This window comes from Dama dama, chromosome 20 (genome assembly GCF_033118175.1).
Source record: "Dama dama isolate Ldn47 chromosome 20, ASM3311817v1, whole genome shotgun sequence".
Lineage (NCBI taxonomy): Eukaryota > Metazoa > Chordata > Mammalia > Artiodactyla > Cervidae > Dama > Dama dama.
Genome location: NC_083700.1, coordinates 116,226,458 through 116,245,548, shown reverse-complemented (window position 1 = coordinate 116,245,548; position 19,091 = coordinate 116,226,458). Strand labels below are relative to the sequence as shown.

The 19,091-nt window shown below is 62.7% G+C and overlaps 1 protein-coding gene across 1 annotated transcript; it reads right to left on the bottom strand.

Moving 5' to 3' along the window:
* Positions 1–1,202: 1,202 nt before the first annotated feature.
* Positions 1,203–13,495, bottom strand: AGXT (alanine--glyoxylate aminotransferase). The gene is made up of 11 exons (XM_061120155.1): positions 13,265–13,495; positions 12,979–13,171; positions 11,418–11,482; positions 10,513–10,613; positions 6,426–6,496; positions 5,542–5,626; positions 3,975–4,070; positions 3,530–3,599; positions 2,321–2,416; positions 1,522–1,650; positions 1,203–1,310 (listed from the first exon to the last, which is right to left on the bottom strand). The coding sequence occupies exons 1-11, from the start codon at positions 13,493–13,495 to the stop codon at positions 1,203–1,205; spliced, it is 1,245 nt and encodes a 414-aa protein (XP_060976138.1).
* Positions 13,496–19,091: the final 5,596 nt, after the last annotated feature.

Genomic DNA, 19,091 nt, shown 5'->3' with positions numbered 1-19,091 from the left:
GGGAAGAGGTCTTCAGGACCTCCGAGTGGACAGGACTTTCCCGGGGAGGAGTCGAACAGCACAGACCCTGAAAGACCCCTGGGAAGAAAGAGGACTTGAGCTCTGGGGTTTCAGGTCCTCTGGCCTCTGAGCCCCTGTGCTGACCGCAACCGCCCTGGGGCAGGGTCTGGATCAGCTTGTTGGCGCCAGCTCCCACGGTAGCTGAGAGCACCCGGGCCCGCAGGCCTTGGGTCGGCTCAGGGCCCCACCCCAGGGCCCACCGCGGTGCCCAGCCCCCACCTGGTGAGCCACAGGGGCAGAGCCAGGCCCACGCCAGCCCTCCCCAAGACTCGGGGCTGCCGTGGGTGAGTGCCCATCTCAACAGCGGGACCCTGGAGCCTGCCTCTGGAGGCTCTTAGACCCAATGAGGACTGGGACACGTGGACGTGGCCATGACTGCCGGCAGCACACTCTGGTCGGGCCTGGACGGACCCTTCCCAGGAAGGACAGATGAGGGAGCCGGACCCAGGCACACTCCAGGGAGGGGCAGGGGCTAGGGGCAGGGGGTCGGGGGTGCCAGGCGGCAGGGGAGGGGGCTGCAGTCCTGGCCCCCGTCTGCTGCACATGTGAGTGCAGAGCGGCCCAGGGCCGGGCCCTCCCCGGCTCTCAGAGCCTGCATGTCTGTGGTGTGCCCGGGGCTCCTCAGGGCCCGAGTCCTGGCTGTGTGCTCCTGGGCCCTCGGTGCCCTAGCCCATGACTCCGTGGGCCGCGGGGCCTCTGTGGGGGTGGTGGGAGAGGAGGCGTTTGCAGGTTCAAGATCTAGACCCAGACTGTACAGTGACAGGGACCCCAGGCCGCTGACCAGCCCACACAACCTGTCCTCCAGCCCGGATCCTTCCGGCAAGGTTCTGCTCCCTGAATTCAAACCCCCAGCTCAGGTGCAGTCAGGGAGCAGGGATCCACTCCACACAGTGAAGACTGATGAAGCCACTTCTTTATTGAACCTTCATATGAGGCCAGGGACCTATGGGGGCAACAGCTCAAGGAGAGGTGCTGAGGGTCCATGCGGCCACACCCAGGACGTTCCACCAGTGGAGGTGACGGGCCGCCTGGGGCGGGGCAGATGCCTGGGCAGGGCAGCTGCTGGCCGGTGCCCCCTGCAGAGTCTGTTCGCCCCGGGGCCACCCGCCCGTTCCCAGGGTGGACGAGGGGCAGGCAGCCCGTCACAGCTTGTTGCGGGGGCAGCGCTGCAGGGCCTCCCGCAGGGCCCGGGTCACCCGGCCCACATTCTCCCGTGTGGCGTTGCCGCCCAGCAGGCCGATCCGCAGCACCTGGGGCAGGGCCGGGGGAGGAGGTCACCTCGGGCGGGGCCTGGCTGCCAGCTCCGAGGTCAGCGCAGAGCCGGCTGGCGTCCCCCAGTGCGGCAGGAGGGGCCGGGGTGCACTTGGCTGAGTCACTCCCCCGTTGAGAGGAAGGTGTCCCCTTCCTGCTACCACTGGCCTAGGCCTGGGCCTGGAGCCATCACGGCCACAGGGCACTTACCTTCCCCGCCGAGGGCCCAAGGCCGCCGGCAATCTCGATGCCGTGGTGGTCCATGATGTACTTGACAATGTCCCTCCAGTCATAGCCCATGGGGACCACCACACTGGTGATGGTGGGCAGTCGGAGCGCCTGCAGGATGCATGGGGCTCGGCCACCTCCTGACAGATCGCAGGAAGCGCCCCCGCCCGGCCTCCTGAGGGGTGGCAGGGAGGGTCGAGCATGGGGGTGGGAGAAAGGGCCCATAGAGCGGGGTCTCCACCCTCCCAGCAGCCACGCCTGTGGGCTGGTGCTCAGGGTGGGGCTTCCAGCCTCCAGGGACCCCTGCCCCCCGCCCTTTGTCCGCTCTCTGGCAGGTCACACTGAAGCTCAGGGTGCCTGGCTTACCCAGCATACCCCACCCCTAACCCCTTCCAGGCTGGTGTCTGGCCGGGGCTCTGAGGGCCAACGGCATCTTCTGGCTCAGAGATCACCCACGACTCCAGGCAGGAGGCTTTGGGGGGAGCAGGGGCACCCAGTTAAGTGTCCTGAGATCCAGAGGCCAGAAAACCATGACCAGAACATGACTGCCCCCATCCTGGACCCACATATCTAGATGGGGGCTGGACAGGAGCTCTCCCTTCTCTCCACCCCCACCTGCTGCCCCCTGCCCCCACCTCCTGCCCCCTGCCCCCTGCCCTCTGACCCCCTGCTCCCACCCCTGCTCCTGCCTTCTGCCCCCGCCCCCTTCCCTTGCCTCCCGCTCCCCACCCCTGCCCCCTGCGCGCTGCCCCCTGCCCCGCCCCTGCCCTGCCCTCCTCACCGGGTCCTTCACGAACAGCTGCAGGCCCAGCCCCTGCAGACACGCGTGCAGGTACTCGGAGGCCTCGCGGTGCTGCCGCCAGCTGTTCTCCAGGCCCTGAGGGAGAGAGTGCAGGCTGGGGGGGCGGGTGGGTTCCCTCCTCGGGGCTGGAGCGGGAGAAGCTGGCTGGCATGCACAGCAGGGGAGCTCTGGCCTGCTCCCCTTGGGAGGCTCTCCTCTCCTGTCCTGGACACTGAACCCTTTGGGGCCCCCTTGAGCCGCAGGTTTAGGGCCCTGACTCTTTCCAAGGGCCGGGCCTGGGCCCCTCGGGGGGAGTGGGAATAGTCTGGAGGGGAAATAGCCTGGGCCCCAGCCAGTGGTTGGGTCCTCCAGGCCCCTGGGAAGGGGTGTGCACCCAGCCAGAGGCGGGGAGCTGGCCAGGTGCAGACAGTGTCCTCCCAGCCCCTGACCCCACAGGCCCTGTTCTGGGGGCCCAGCCTCCCCTGTTTCCAGAGCTCACAGCTGGAGCCCCGCTCTGGAGACCGCCCCCCCCCCCCCCACTCGAGTGTGCAACCCCCAGCCTCTCCGGCCACACACGCCAGCCCGAGGCTGGGACAGCCTTGCCCGCGGCCCAGCCTGAGTCTAGCCCGGCCCAGGGCAGTGGTGACCTGAGTAGACACAGGGCAGACGTGGTTGGTGCAGCACTGCAGGCCTCTGCTGGCCGCTGGGCTGGCCGCTGGGGGCTGTCCCGGTGTGTTTCTGGGCCTCTTGGGTCCCAAGAGTATGGACACTGCCCTGGTCACGGGTGCCACCCTGGGGGCGTCACAGCTGCTGACCCGTGCGGCTCCTGCCCTCCCTGGGAGCGGCGGGCACAGCGGGGCTCCTGGAGGGGGTCTCACTCCCCAGCCTTCCCTTGGGCCTGCCCTCTCTCCTTCCACCCAGCCTCTCTGCTCGCAGGCTGCCTCCCCTCTGCCTGCCCTTGTGTGTGCTTTACTGGGAGTCAGAGGGCGGGAACGTGGCCACACCTGTCCCCTCGCTGTGTCTGCCCCCAGGCCCACCTCGGTCCGCAGCCAGCCCCTAGCCCCACCCAGAGCCCTCCCGCCCCAGCCCAGTCTCTCTCCAGCAAGGCGCTCCAGGCTGAGGGAACCTCGGGTGGGGGCTCCGGGGCTCCCCAGGCTCGCCCTGCGGGACCCAGCTCCAGGCTCCCCGACTGCCCCCCGCCCCCCGCACCTTCTCCGCCAGGTGGGCCAGGCTCTCCCTCAGGCTGTACAGGCTGACGACGGGGGTGGTGTGGTGGTACCTGGGGCACAGAGGGGCCCGGGTCAGTGGGTGCGCTCGGGCAGTGACTTGCTCTCCCCCAGCCCCCTCCCAGGGGAGCAGGATCCAGTTTAGGGGTTATGGACTCGGAACCCGAAGGACAGGCAGATCGGGGTGGGGGCAGGGCTCCAGGCAGGGACAGCGGCCGGGCCGCCTGGGCAGGTGGACGGTAGTGGAGGCCGGGCACTGGATCCCGCCTAGAGCCCGGTGCCTCACTGAGCTACTGGGCAGGCAGGGCACAGTTCCTGGAGGGTATTTCAGGCCTGGCACTGGAGAGCCTGTGGCTCCGGCCAGGGTGGGGGGAACGAAGGTGGGGGATCCCCCCCGTCAGTCCTTGCACCCCCATCCCCTCACTCACGTCCTGGGCTTGTCATCACAGCCCCAGAAGTTGGCCAGCCACTTGATGTCCAGGTAGAAAGAGACGGGCTTGGTCTTACGAGCATAGATCTTACTTCTGGGGAGAAAGAACCAGCAACAGTGCCCCTTGGTTCTCAGAAGTGAGCCCAGGCGGGGGTGCTCAGGCCCCATTGTCTGCGTTCAGACCACCGGGGGTCCAGCCTGTGCCTCTGCCCGGGGTTGTGAGCCTGTCCCTCAGGACCCGGCTGGCGCCCCCTTCCCTGTCTCCTCCAGCGGAGTCGCCCTACACTATTCTCAGGTCAGAGAGAAAGGATGGGAAGGTCTGCTGGATGGTGAGCTCAAACACAGAAAGACTGCGGAGGGGACCCAGTTTGAGGAAAGCATCCGGGAAACTTGTTTGGAAAACTGGGGAAATCTGAAGACTGCAGTAGTCATGTTGTTTCCAGACTGCTGTTCTAACCTACAGGCCCAGGACTGGAGCGGCCACACGCCAAGCTCCAGGCAGTCCGCCCATTGCAGGCCCGCCCCACAGGCCCAGTCTGCAAGAGCTCCTTCCTTGATGTCTGTCCTTTGCTACTGTTCCTCCTGAATGCAAGGGTCTTCCCATAAAGATTGATGCTTTCCAACTGTGGTGCTGGGGAAGACTCTGAGAGTCCCTTGGACTGCAGGGAGATCAAACCAGTGAGTACTAAAGGAAATCAACCCTGAAAATTATTGGAAGGAATGATGCTGAAGCTTCAATACTTTGGCCACCTGATGGGAAGAGCAGTCTCCTTGGAAAAGATCCTGATGCTGGGAAAGATGGAAGGCAGGAGGAGAAGGGGACGACAGAGGATGAGATGGTTGGATGGCATCACTGACTTGATGGACATGAGGTTGAGTAGACTCCAGGAGTTGGTAATGGACAGGGATGCCTGGTGTGTTCTGCAGTCCATGGGGTCGCAAAGAGTCGGGCAAATCTTAGTGACTAAACAACACCAATACGTGAGTCAGACTCCTCTGTCTCAAGCCTGAAGCCAAGGAGAGACGCTGTCAGCAGCCAAGGGCCTCTGTTTAGTCTTGAACGGGCTCTCTGCCCAGTTGCCTGGCCTGTCCCTATGCTAAACGGATGCCAAATGCATAAGACACATAGGTATACCAGCCCTGAAGTTTTCTCTATTTGTTCAATACATTCTACAATGTTTATTGCATAGTTATCTGTCTGTCCATTTTTCTGTTTCAGAAATCTGAACATGGGTCACCATATACTTATGCTCTGTGTTTAATGGTGAGATTTAAATTTAAATAATTTAAAAATAGTATACCCATAAAAAATGAGAGGGGAGACTGAGACTAGAGGCCTAGGGATGAGGCCTTATCTCTCCTGGGAGCACGTGAAGCTGGGGTTCACTGGAGGGGCCTAGAGAACAGTCTGAGAAGAGCCCAGTGCCCTGGGCTGGGAGACCCTAGGCTCCCTGGCAGGCCTCTCCTCCCACTGGGCCTGTTCTGTCCCTCCTTCCCTCCCCGCTGGGGCCGCTTGGCCTTCACTGCCAGTCCGGTCCTGGGTGGGGGCGGCGGGGCTCACTCACTTGGCCTTGTTGCTGAAGGAGATGAGCGAGGTGCCTGGGGGCGCGTTCAGGACCTTCTGGGAGCCCGAGTAGAGGACGTCGATGCCTGCGGGGGAGGGGTGCACACTCAGGGGCCGAGCCCACTGGGGGGTCATTGGGGCCGCTCGGCCCAGACGCTGCCCGTCCAGCAGACGTCGGGGGTCCTGGGACCCACCATCCAGCTCTGCAAACATAGGGAGGAGCGTGCTGTGGGACCAGACCCCTCGCCTGCAGGACCGACACCATTCCAGGCAGGCTGAGCTAACCAGGGGCCCCCACTAGTGTCTGCTTGCTGTGGCAGACTCCCGTGGCTGGGGTCAAAGTGCAGGCAGAGGCCGTGCGGGTGGCTGAGGGGCAGGAAAGGTGATGCTCTCACATCCTGAGGTGCCCGTCCACGGGGTGCCCCCACCACCCTGGGATTTTAAAATACGGGCAGCAGCAGCGGAGGGCCCTGGGCAAGCAGCCAGCTGGGAGGACAGAGGACCAGGGCTGGGATCGAGCCCTGCCCCACCGCCGCCTCTCTGAGGGTGGGGCCAATGGAAAACTGAGGCCTGCTGGACGGGGTCCCAGGTCCCTGCCCACACCCGCCCCGTCAGGGCTCTGACTCTCTCCAAGTACTTGTCCTGCAGTGTCCCTCTCTCCCTCCCTCTCTCCCTGGGCTTGTCCGGGCCCGACGGCCCAGCAGAGACACGGGGTGTGGTCAGTATGGAGACTGTCCTGCCCTGGGAGGAGCTGGTGCGTGCCCCGGGGCCTGTGGAGACTGGGCCTCGTGTGTGACTGCCAGACGTGCTCGGGGCATGGGACAGCGGGGAGGACTTCTGACCCTCAGAGCCCACTGATGGCTGGAGTGGGGGGCACGCACTCACCCTGCCGGTCCATGTGGATGGGGGCACCCCCCAGGGATGCCACTGAATCCACCAGGAGCAGGCACTGGTACCTGGGGGGCAGCAGAGAGCAGGACAGGGCTTCAGACAGCGGCCCGCCCTGAGCTGGGGCCGTGCGCAGCCCCCAGCAGGGGAGACGTCACACGGGGGCTCAGGATGGCCAGGCCCCTGGGGCTAGGCCCCGGGTCCCCCACAGGTACTCAAGAGGGCCAGCCGGGCAGTCTGCGTCCTGCGGCTCAGCTGGGTACTCTGAGCTTGCAGGCCCCAGAGCTGTGTGGGGTCCGGGGAGCTGGGCAGCTCAAGGCTGGCCCTCTGTCTGTCCAGCAGCCCACCAGGCAGAAGTCCAGCGCGTGCAGAGGACAGAGTTCAGGAACAGGCTGAGCTGACTCTCTGACCCTCCTCCACCCCACACTTTCCTAGAAGAAAGGCACAAAGAGGTGCCTGTGGACCCCTGGGGGTCACAGCCCAGGTGACACTTGTGAGCTCGGCCCCCTGGACAGGACTCCAGGGGTCAGGTGGTCCTGGCTGGGGCTGTGCCCAGCGGCCCCGTGGCCACCTTGGAGGACAGACAGCAGGTCTGCCAGGATAATCCAGCCTGGAGGTGGAGTTTCTCTCCTTTCATCCTGTGGTCAACTGTCTAGAGCAGAAATGCTGGTCCTGGAAGGGGACCCTGTGGAGGGGTGGGGGCCCTGGGGAAGCCAGTGGAGGGCGGCGGCTTCTCTGGGGCTCTGGGGTCAGGGCAAGGTGGGCAGGCCCTGGGCCCAAGACTGCAGGGTCAGCATCAGGCCCTAATCTGCATGGAGGGAGGTGGCACTCTGGGGACACCTGATCCTGCTCTCAGACTGGAGGGTCCACCCAGCCTCTGCCCAGGCCCAGGAGGACCCCAAGAAGGCCTGAACCCAACTCCACACGAGAGAGGCTGGGGTGGCCCAGCAGGATAGGGAGCTGGGCCTCCCTGTTACTTCCTGTGGGGAGGGGTCGGCCAGCACCCCAGCCACCCCACTCAATCCCCAGCCTGTATCTGAACTGGGCTTGGCTCTGCCCCCAGCACCAACACTCAGGGCCAGGCTCACCTGAGGGACACGCTCACCTGAGGGACACGCTCACCTGATGGGCCAGGCTCACCTGAGGGACACGCTCACCTGAGGGGCCAGGTTCACCTGAGGGACATGCTCACCTGAGGGGCCAGGCTCACCTGAGGGACATGCTCACCTGAGGGACCAGGTTCACCTGAGGGACACGCTCACCTGAGGGACCAGGTTCACCTGAGGGACATGCTCACCTGAGGGACAGGCTCACCTGTGGACATGCTCACCTGAGGACACAGGCTCACCTGAGGGACATGCTCACCTGAGGGGCCAGGTTCACCTGAGGGACATGCTCACCTGAGGGACAGGCTCACCTGAAGGACATGCTCACCTGAGGGCACAGGCTCACCTGAGGGACAGGCTCACCGGAAGGACATGCTCACCTGAGGGCACAGGCTCACCTGAGGGGCCAGGCTCACCTGAGGGCACAGGCTCACCTGAGGGGCCAGGATCACCTGAGGGCACAGGCTCACCTGAGGGGTCAGGCTAACGTGAGGGCACAGGCTCACCTGAAGGACATGCTCACCTGAGGGACAGGCTCACCTGAGGGGCCAGGTTCACCTGAGGGACATGCTCACCTGAGGGACAGGCTCACCTGTGGACATGCTCACCTGAGGACACAGGCTCACCTGAGGGACAGGCTCACCTGAAGGACATGCTCACCTGAGGGACAGGCTCACCTGAGGGGCCAGGTTCACCTGAGGGACATGCTCACCTGAGGGCCAGGCTCACCTGTGGACATGCTCACCTGAGGACACAGGCTCACCTGAGGGACATGCTCACCTGAGGGGCCAGGTTCACCTGAGGGACATGCTCACCTGAGGGACAGGCTCACCTGAAGGACATGCTCACCTGAGGGACAGGCTCACCTGAAGGACATGCTCACCTGAGGGCACAGGCTCACCTGAGGGGCCAGGCTCACCTGAGGGCACAGGCTCACCTGAGGGGTCAGGCTCACGTGAGGGCACAGGCTCACCTGAAGGACATGCTCACCTGAGGGACATGCTCACCTGAGGGCACAGGCTCACCTGAGGGGTCAGGCTCACCTGAGGGACACACTCACCTGAGGGGCCAGGCTCACCTGAGGGACACGCTCACCTCAGGGGCCAGGCTCACCAGAGGGGTCAGGCTCACCTGAGGACACAGGCTCATCTGAAGGACAGGCTCACCTGAGGGACACACTCATCTGAGGGGCCAGGCTCACTTGAGGGGCCAGGCTCACCTGTGGACATGCTCACCTGAGGACACAGGCTCACCTGAGGGACACACTCACCTGAGGGGCCAGGCTCACCTGTGGACATGCTCACCTGAGGACACAGGCTCACCTGAGGGACACACTCACCTGAGGGGCTAGGCTCACCTGTGGGCATGCTCACCTGAGGGCACAGGCTCACCTGAGGGGTCAGGCTCACCTGAAGGACACGCTCACCTGAGGGGCCAGGCTCACCTGTGGACATGCTCACCTGAGGACACAGGCTCTTCTGAGGGACAGGCTCAACCGAGGGACCCACTCATCTGAGGGGCCAGGCTCACCTGAGGGACACGCTCACCTGAGGGGCCAGCCTCACCTGAGGGACACGCTCACCTGAGGGACACGCTCACCTGAGGGGCCAGGCTCAACTGAGGGGCCAGGCTCACCTGAGGGGTCAGGCTCACCTGTGGATATGCTCACCTGAGGGCACACGCTCACCTGAGGGGCCAGGCTCACCTGAGGGGTCAGGCTCACCTGAGGGGCCAGGCTCACCTGAGGGGTCAGGCTCACCTGTGGACATGCTCACCTGAGGACACAGGCTCACCTGAGGGGCATACTCACCTGAGGGGCCAGGCTCACCTATGGACATGCTCACCTGTGGACATGCTCACCTGAGGGCACAGGCTCACCTGAGGGGTCAGGCTCACCTGAGGGACACGCTCACCTGAGGGACATGCTCACCTGAGGGGCCAGGCTCACCTGTGGACCTGCTCACCTGAGGGCACAGGCTCACCTGAGGGGCCAGGCTCACCTGTGGACATGCTCGCCTGAGGGCACAGGCTCACTGAGGGACACGCTCACCTGAGGGCACAGGCTCACCTGTGGGGCCAGGCTCACCTGAGGGGCCAGGCTCACCTGTGGACATGCTCACCTGAGGGCACAGGCTCACCTGAGGGGCCAGGCTTACCTGAGGGCACAGGCTCCTATGAGGGACCCACTCACCTGAGGGGCCAAGCTCACGTGAGGTGTCAGGCTCACCTGTGGACATGCTCACCTGAGGACACAGGCTCACCTGAGGGACACACTCACCTGAGGGGCCAGGCTCACCTGTGGACATGCTCACCTGAGGGCACAGGCTCACCTGAGGGGTCAGGCTCACCTGAAGGACATGCTCACCTGAGGAGCCAGGCTCACCTGAGGGACACGCTCACCTGAGGGACAGGGTCACCTGAGGGACACACTCACCTGATGGACAGGCTCGCCTGAGGGGTCAGGCTCACCTGAGGACACAGGCTCACCTGAGGGACATGCTCACCTGAGGGCACAGGCTCACCTGAGGGGTCAGGCTCACCTGAGGACACAGGCTCACCTGAGGGACACGCTCACCTGAGGGCACAGGCTCACCTGAGGGACACAGTCACCTGAGGGACACGCTCACCTGAGGGCACAGGCTCACCTGAGGGGTCAGGCTCACCTGAGGACACAGGCTCATCTGAGGGACAGGCTCACCTGAGGGATACACTCATCTTAGGGGCCAGGCTCACCTGAGGGACAGGCTCACCTGAGGGACCAGGCTCAGATGTGAGGACAGGCTGACCTGAGGGGACAGGCTGACCTGAGAGCCTAGGCTTAACTATGGGGCCAGGCTTTCCTGAGGGCCAGGCTCATCTGAGGGCACTGGCTCACCTGAGGCACAGGCTCAGCTGAGGGCCAGGCTCACCTGAGGGCCTGGCTTACTTGAGGGCCAGGCTCACCTGAGGGCCAGGCTCAGCTGTGGGGACGGGAGTACCTGTGACAGAGCTCCCCATAGCCATCAAGAGGCTGCATCACGCCGGTGGATGACTCTCCATGGGCCAAGAACAGGAGAGCTGGCTTGTGCCGGGCCAGAGCCTGAGGGAGGAGGTGACAGCCTGAGGCAGAGCCAGTGGGCAGGGCCTCCCCGTCTGCTGGCCCCTCACGTGAGGACTGTCCTGTGAGGGCGGGATGAGGCCTACCCTGACACTCCCGCCCACAGAAAGCCCCATAGACGGCCCCATGGATGGCCAGATCTGGGGAGCGAGGACTATCCTGTGACGGTGGGATGAGACTGACCCCGAACACTTCTGCCCACAGACGGCTACATAGATGGCCAGATCTGGGCAGCGGGGACTGTCCTGTGAGTGTGGGATGAGACCGACCCTGAACACTCCTGCCCAGGGAAGGCCACATAGATGGCCAGATCTGGGCAGTGGGAACCGGACCCTCCTCCAGCCCCGCCTGTGCTGGCAGGGCCAGGCATCTCGGGTCTGGGAGGAGGGCTCGTTCCAGGACAACATGGACTTTCTTCCTGAGGCTGAGCCAGAGTGGCCCCAGCCCGCCCACCCCATCCTTCCAGGGCCAGCGTGAGGTCAGCCTGGTTCTGGGCTGGTTGGGCTGATCCTGCCCAATGGGGGGGCTGGCACCCCAAGACTCAGGGCATGGCCCGCTCCCCCACTCTCACTCCTGCCCCTGCACCCTGCCAAGACCTCGGTCCTGACCTAGCTTCCTTGGGGAGCTGGACCCTCCCTGTCAAACTTCTACCTGCCCCCAGGTGTGGGAAAGCTTTCAGGGCTGGGCAGCTGGGCTCAGAAGACCCGGGGACCCGCCAAGGCCCCCTCCCTGCCCTGAGCTGGCCCAGCTGACCAGCCCCTCCCTGGGTCATTGCACCCCCCATACCTCCTCCACCTCCTGCAGAGTGAAGTGGCCTCCAGGCACCTTGATCATCGGGTACACGCGGGCTCCTGGGGGCAATGTGAGTGGTGAGCGCCCCCGCACACACAGGTGGGGACCAACACTGGGGACAGTGGTCGTGCTGAGCAGGTGGGGCCTGTGGGGGCCATCCACACCGGCCCAGCTGCTGCCCAGGAGAGGAGGTTGGGGTGTGCTCGGTGAATCCAGGCTCTGCGGCACGTGGATGGGAGCAGGTCCCACAGCTCTCGGTCCCCTGCTCTGGCCACCTTCCCAGAGCCCAGCCAGGTGGGGGCACCCCTGTCCCTTGCAGCCCTCCCCACAGAGGAAGTACAGATCTGTGCAAGGCTGAGCTTCAGAGGGTGACATCAGAGGGTGACTTCGGAAGGTGACATCAGAGGTGACTTCAGAGAGTGACATCAGAGGTGACTTCAGAGCATGACATCAGAGGGTGACATCAGAGAGTGACATCAGAGGTGACTTCAGAGCATGACATCAGAGGGTGACATCAGAGGGTGACTTCAGAGAGACATCAGAGGGTGACATCAGGGGGTGACATCAGAGAGTGACATCGGGGGGTGACTTCAGAGGGTGACTTCGGAGGCTGACACTAGAGGGTGACTTCAGAGGCACCACAGCGTTTGATGAAGGACTGAATGGATGAGGGAGGCCTGAGCGGGCTTTGCCCTCTTTGGGGCCTGGGGGCTCCAGGAAGGCAGGCCCTTGTGCTGCTCCCTGTCTCATCCCCCCGCACCTCATGCACAGCAGACCCCCAGCCTCGTGTGCGGGAGGCAGGGAGTCCCAGAACCGTCCCAGAGCCCCAGCCTGGGGGTGTGGGGTGAGGTGGGGAGCCCCAGACCAGGAGGGTGCCCTGCCCAACCCAGGGTCCCCTTGAAGCCTGTGTGTAGACTGGAGGGGCCCTGGCGAGGGGCCAAGACCCCCTCAGGCTGTCAGGGGTTGTCTGTTAACCTGGACCGAGTGCGGCTGCGTGTGGAGGTGACCAGCCAGGAGCTTCACGATGTTTCCAAACCACGATCAATCATTAAACCCAAAGCACACTTGGGCTCCGACTTTTGTCTCTCTCTCCAGAAAATTTTACTCTGGACTGCAAACTCTGTCCCTATCTCAGCATTTTGCGGCTGTAGAAACTGCTTCTGAGATTTTACAGGAGATGCAGCTTCTGGAACTTTGTCTTGTGACAGAGGCGGGGCTGGCCCCTAGAGACCTCAGAGAGCTGGGGGATCCCCCAGGTTTGGGCGGAGACCAGCGGAGACCCTGCAGTGCCGGCCCCTCCATGGGCTCAGGAAACTGCTGACCCCAAGTTCCAAGAGACCAGGGGATGGGGGCCCCTGGAGCATCCTGACGTCCACTTGGAGGAGGCAGCAGGCCGGCAGGAGGTGGAGGCATGAAGCGTGGGGAGTGGGGTAGGTTCCGCCTGGGGAGGGCCTGAGGTTGGGAGCCGGACCTGGGTGCTTCCAGGCGTCACGCTGGGGCAGGAGGCCTTGGGGAAGGACGCAGTGAGGAGCCACCCCCCTGCCCCGCCTCTTACCGATGCGCTCTGCGATGTCCTGGGCCCGCTGCCCCCAGATGCCGCTGACCCCGACCAGGAAGGAGTCGCCTGGCTCCAGCAGGTTGAACAGGGCGGCCTCCAGGGCGCAGTGCCCCGAGCCGCTGATGGCCAGGGTGAGGGCATTCCTGGTCTGGAACACGTACTGGATGCCTTGCTTGATCTCGTCCATGATCTGGGGGTGGTGGACACACGGCTCACAGCCTCCCCGCTCCCGCCCCTGGGAGGAGGCCGCCTGGGGACCGAGGCTGAGTCCTCGGTGACCTACCTGGTATACCTCCTGGTGCATGTGGCCCAGCGTCTGCAGCCCCCCGGCTGCCATGACGCGGGGGGTCAGGTTGGAGGGGCCTGGCCCCAGCAGCAGCCGGCTGGGGATGGACAGCGGCTTGCTCAGGGCCGCCGGGGGGGCCACCAGCAGCGAGTGGGAGGCCATAGTCCTCACCCAGCCTGCCGCCCTGTGCCCCAGGACCGCCCTGGCCGTGGTCAGTGCCCAGAGCATTTCCCAGCAGCCCCTGTGCTGGATGACCAGGCGCCGCAGGGCACCGCGGTGTCCAGGAGCCGAGCCTGGCGGGTGGGTCTCGGCTCCACCCCCTGCCTGTGCTGTTGTCGTTGTTACCCAACCGTTATCAATGTCTGTCCTGCACGTAAAGGCCTGGCGGCAGGGGTGGTGAACCCCGAGCGTCTGGGGAGGAGCTGGCAAAGTCCAGTCAGCGAGAATAGGACAGAGCTGAGCGGGCTGGCCTCTGCCCTCCAGCCCTTCCCCCACTCTGTCCCCAGAGACGCCCAGCCCTGTGAGGCTGGCGGGACGCAGGTGCCCTACGTTTCACGTATAGGATCGGAGACCCAACATTTCCAACTTGGTGGGCCTACTGGCTGTGTTAAAGGTTCTCAGCCCTGCTGTGGTGGTGAGGAAGCGGTCACGGGGTGTGGGCCCGAGCCAATGCCGCTTGAGTTACAGAAGGAGCCCTGGGCCAGATTCAGCCCAGGGCCACAGCTTGCTGACTCTTGCTTAGCTCTTGGAAAAACACACTTTAGAAATATATATGTCCTTTCATGTCATTCCTTTTTTGATTCTGCATATAAGGGATGCCATACAATATTTCTCCTTCTCTGCTTCTTACGTCACTCAGTATGACAGTCCCTAGGTTCATCCATGATGCTGCAAATGGCATTATTTCATCCTTTTTAGTGGCTGAGTGATATTCCACTGTGTGTATGCACCATGTCTTCTTTGTCCATTCATCTGTTGCTGGACATTTAGATTGCTTCCGTGTCCTGACTTCTGTGAACAATACTGCAATGAACACTGGGTGCATGTACCCTTTCAGACCATGTCTTTCTCTGGATGTATGCCCAGGAGTGGGATTACTGGGTCACATCATAGCTCCATTTTTAAGGCACCTCCATGCTGTTTTCCATAGTAGTGTACCAATTTATATTCTGACCACAAATACAGACTCATAGACTTAGAGAACAAATTTATGCTTTCCAGGAAAGAAGGATGGGGGGAAGGGATATTTAGGGCATTTGGGATTTACATGTGTGTGCATTCTTAGTCACGCAGCCATGTCCAATTACTTGAGACCCCAGGTACTGTAGCCCACCAAGCTCCTCTGTCCATGGGATTCTCCAGGCAAGAATACTGGAGTGGGTAGTCATTCTCTTCTCCAGGGCAGCTTCCATCGAATCTGGGTCTCCTGCATTGCAGGCAGATTCTTTACCATCTGAGCCACCAGGGATACCTGGGATTTACAAGTACACACTGCTGCAATCAACTAAGACCTCCTGAATAGCACAAGGAACTCTGCTCAATGTTACAAGGTAGCCTGGATGGGAGGGAAGTTTGGGGAGAATGCATACAGGTATGTGTGTGGCTGAGTCCTTTGCTGTCCACCTGAAACTATTACAACATTGTTAATTGGCTATACTCCAGTATAAAATAAAAAGCTTTCTGAAAAGAAAAGAAAGAAAGAAGTGTGTGTGTTCCATGTGTACACGTGCACACCCGGAGCATGTGTCCTTCCTGACCCTTTGGAACAAGCATTTCCTCTGCGAGTTGACACCAAGGGTCCTGTTGCTCGGTCTCCATGCACATAACCAAGGGGTGCTTGCTGGGAAGTCTCGGCCTCTGAGTCAGTAGGGGAGCAGAATAAATGCAACCACGAGTGCCGCAGGAGGGACCAGGCCCAGGTGAGGGCGGCCTGCCCAGCAGAGCCACTGGTGTCCTGGGACGTTGGAGGAGCCCTGCACTGCGGGTGACCAGGCCAGGGAGGTGCTGACCAGGCATCCTGAGAGTAGACCCTGCTCCTTACAGACTGCAGGGGGCCGGGTTGGAGCTTGCTGGAGGCTTCCTGTTCTGTGTTTCGGGATCTGACGCCGGGACCGCAGTAACCAGGGAAGCAGTCCAGCTTCCTTGGAGGCTTCACGGTGGACAAGAAGGCAGCCACGCTCCCTGGGACCTGCACGTGACCTTACTCCACAGGGATTCGCCTCTCAGCTCTGTGGAGCCCCTGCGTTCAGCATTTGCTGAACGTTTGTCTGGTGCCCTGGGGTGGAGGGACTCCACAAGTTTTAGCCAGGCTGGACAGTCACGGCCTGAGCCCCTGGGGTACCTTCACAGCCCTGCTGGGGTGGGAGTACTCTGCCCCTCTGATGGACAGAGGAATAGACTGAGGGGACAGGCCCTGAGTGGTGGGCAGACAGCAACTCAGGGCAGCTGCAAGGAAGGGGCCCAGGCGCCACTGCTTAGCCTGTTCCTGTCCTGCACACAGGGGTCCAGTGGGCACCCCCTCCCTCCCCTGCTCACTCTCCTGACACCTTCCCCCCTTCCTTACCAGCTTTCGCTCTGGAATGGGACCCAGTCTGGTCGCTCCAACTGATGTAGCATCGCAAGAAGAGAAGGAGAAGTCCCTGCTGGTGCTGGTGGGGGGTAGGGGTGGGCAGAGGGCCTGGGCAGGCTCCTGGGAGCTGAGAGGAGAGGCCAAACAGGCCCGAGAGCCCAGAGGAGGGGACACCCCCCAGGGGCTGCCAGAGGAGGTTGTGGGGGCTTCTGGGCTGGGTCTCGGAAAAGGGAGAGGCGGGCTCACACCAGGGCCTGCCAGGAGGAGTGAAACACGGGGCCCGGGCACAGACACCCAGGCCCCTGGGGGAGCCCACAGTCTCAGGTCCGGCCCTGCCGTGGCGTCTGGGGCCTGGTGCCAGCCTGAGCCTCCGGGGTCTCAGGCGTGTCAGCCCTGCCCGGCCTGGTGCTGACCTGACCTGCCACAGGGGAGGAGCCTTCTGCCTCAGGGGATCCCGGGTCATAGCTGTGTCCACTCTGGGTGTCTCCTGCCTGCTGGGAGCAGGGGTGTCCCTGGCCCACAGGGGAGCCCCCCTTGGCTTGGCTTCTGCCCTGGCTTCCTTGCCTGCAGTCCCTGAGGGCTCTGGCTCCTTCTCTTGGTGATCAAACCCTGTCCCGCTCGGCCCACCCTCTGACCACCTGGATCCACTCATTGAGCCTCCCTGACCCCTGCCTCCGGAACACTGCCACCCTCACTGCAGTCTAACAGAGGCATCTGTGCCTTTGCATGTACCGTTCCCCTCCCTGGATGCTTGTCCCTGTGTTTTTTTACATGTGCTCTTCCCCTCCCTGGATGCTTGTCCCTGTGTTTTTTTGCATGTACTGTTCCCCTCCCTGGATGCTTGTCCCTGTCTTTGCATGTACTGTTCCCCTCCCTGGATGCTTGTCCTGTGTTTGCTCAGCCCTCCTGCTCTTCTCTCTGAGCTGTGGCCAAGCCTCCCGCCCAGAGAGTCTTCCTATCTGGAGGTCACCTGTCACAGGCCACACGGGTCACTGTGTCTGTGTGCGGCCTCGGGCGGGACCCCTCTACGCAGTGCTGCAGGTGCCCAGTGCGGCTCGCGGAAGCCTGGCCTGGAGTCCTGGCTGGCGGGTGGGTGGGCAGGTGCAGCCTGGCCAGGTCACCACCTATGTGACAGGGGTGGGTCTCTGCCAGGAACAGGCCACTTGGAGCCTGTCCCGTGGAGCAGCCCTGTGGAGACGCCATGTCCGCAACTGTTTGTTTAGTCGTGTCCTGGGAGGGGCCACAAGGCCTGGGCTCTGGACACCATCTGTCAACCCTTCCCTGCCCCTCCCTGGTCCAACTGTGCAGCTTCCTTGTGGTCAGGGCACCCTGGGCGAGGATGCCAGGCCTCAAAGGGCCAGGAGCCCAGCAGAGGGCAGCCTTGGAGGAGCGGGACTGCGGGGCGCCCGGGCGCTCCATCTGCACCATGATGGAGGTGGCCAGGACACCGGGGACCCCGGTCTCACCTGTGCTCCCTGCTGTCTGGGCGCCGGGCAGGCAGCACAGGAGCAGCCCCTGGCCACAGGGTGACGGGGACACACCAGTCACAACAGGCAGGTGGGCTCGCAGAAAATCTGTGTGTTCCGGGGGCTCCCGAGGTGCCCACTCTGTGCTTCTCGGGGCCTCAGAGGGGCTCAGCGCCCTCCCCCCTAGGTCCCTGGGGGGACCTGTGTCATTCATGTGATGGTGGTGACGACGGAGAGGACGTGGGCTGGGGCTCCTGCGCCGGGAGCCTCCATCTGCCCCGTGAGGCGGGGCTTGGCCAGGCTGCATCCTGAGTGCCCGCCGCCTCCCAGCCTGCGCCCCGGAGGGAACAGTTTACCAGAAGTAAAGAGATACTTCAAGTAGCTCTTGTCATTCTGTGTTTGGGGCTAATTCCTGCTGACATTTGGACTGAAAACCCTGCTTTTGAGAGTGAGTATATGAATTCCATAGACAGAGGAGCCTGGCAGGCTACACTCCTTAGCATCGCAGAGTCAGACACGACTGAGGCAATTTAGCACGCACACGTATATGGGTGGCTGAGAGAATGGATACATGGATGTGTATGGCCGAGTCCCTTTGCTGTCCATCTGAAACTATGACAACATTGTCAATCAGCTATACTCCAATACAAAATAAAAGTTTTTCTTAAAAAAGCGTTGCTTTAAATACAGCAGAACCTTGATCTAGGGTCTGCCAGGCGCCCCCACCTTCTCACACCCCAGAACCCAGGAAGAGGCTCTTTGTGCGTCACACCCGCAGACCTTGGGAGATGGTGCTCGCTGGCCTCACAAACGTCAGACCACTGGACCCAGGCTTTGTGGTTAGCTGCAGGTAAGTGGAGCAGCAGCTCTAACCAGTTTAAAGTTCAGCGTGAGAGGAGGACTGTCAAAACCCAGGACTCAAGGTTTCCTGGAGAAGCGTGGCAAGTCCCCTGCTGGCTAGACACACACGCCTGGCATTTCCTCTCTCGAGTCACCATGGCTCCGGCGACAAGCCCTCTCTGACTGTTTCCCTTTTAACTGAAGTTGCATTTTAGATGTGAGGTACGGTGAAAGGGCTTCCCAGGTGATGCTAGTGGTAAAGAATCCACCTGCGTAATGCAGGAGATGTAAGAGACGTGGGTTCGATCCCTGGGTTGGGACGATCCCCTGGAGGAGGGCATGGCAACCCACTCCAGTATTCTTGCCTGGAGAATCCCATGGACAAAGGAGCCTGGCGGGCTACAGTCCATGGGGTTGCAAAGAGTCGGAGACAATTGAGTGACTCAGCACACACACACAGGTGAAAGGTCGCCTTGCCATCACACCGGGGAGTCCAGGGGCTCACATGTCGTCAGGGACTGCACAGCCTGTCCAGTGGGTCCTCCGGAGGCTGTGAACGCAGGTCCCCAGCGGGGAGGGAGCTGCCCCAGGGCCGGTGTCCCCTGGCCCAGGTCTGCCGCCCCCTCGCCGTGGGCCCTGTGCCCCTCTGTGATCCTCCAGGCTGCACACGGGCTAAGGGCACCTGCCCACCGAGGCTCGAGATGTGGAGGGGTGTCTAGGATCCCAGGCTCTCCTGTCCAGGCTCCAATCCTGCTGAACACTGCCCATGCCCCTGCCCACCCCCCACGAAGCTGAGGAGGGGGGTGCTTGGGGGTACCTCCGAAGGTAGCCTCCCCCGCAGTCTGGGGATGACTCCTGACCTCCGGAAGGCCTCAGAGGTCAGAGTCCCTGGGACCTGGGGGGACGAGCACTGGCACCGTGGTGCCCAAGCTGGTGCCCAGCTTGCTGC

What these genes read in the sequence shown, in the direction of transcription:
- AGXT (XM_061120155.1), bottom strand. Translation starts at nt 13,495, where the DNA reads ATGCTCTGGGCACTGACCACGGCCAGGGCGGTCCTGGGGCACAGGGCG. An exon ending in AGCTGTTCGTGAAGGACCCG is followed by an intron (nt 1,651 to 2,320) that starts GTGAGGAGGGCA and finishes TGCATCCTGCAG; the next exon opens with GCGCTCCGACTGCCCACCAT. An exon ending in TTGGGCCCTCGGCGGGGAAG is followed by an intron (nt 1,311 to 1,521) that starts GTAAGTGCCCTG and finishes GCCCTGCCCCAG; the next exon opens with GTGCTGCGGATCGGCCTGCT.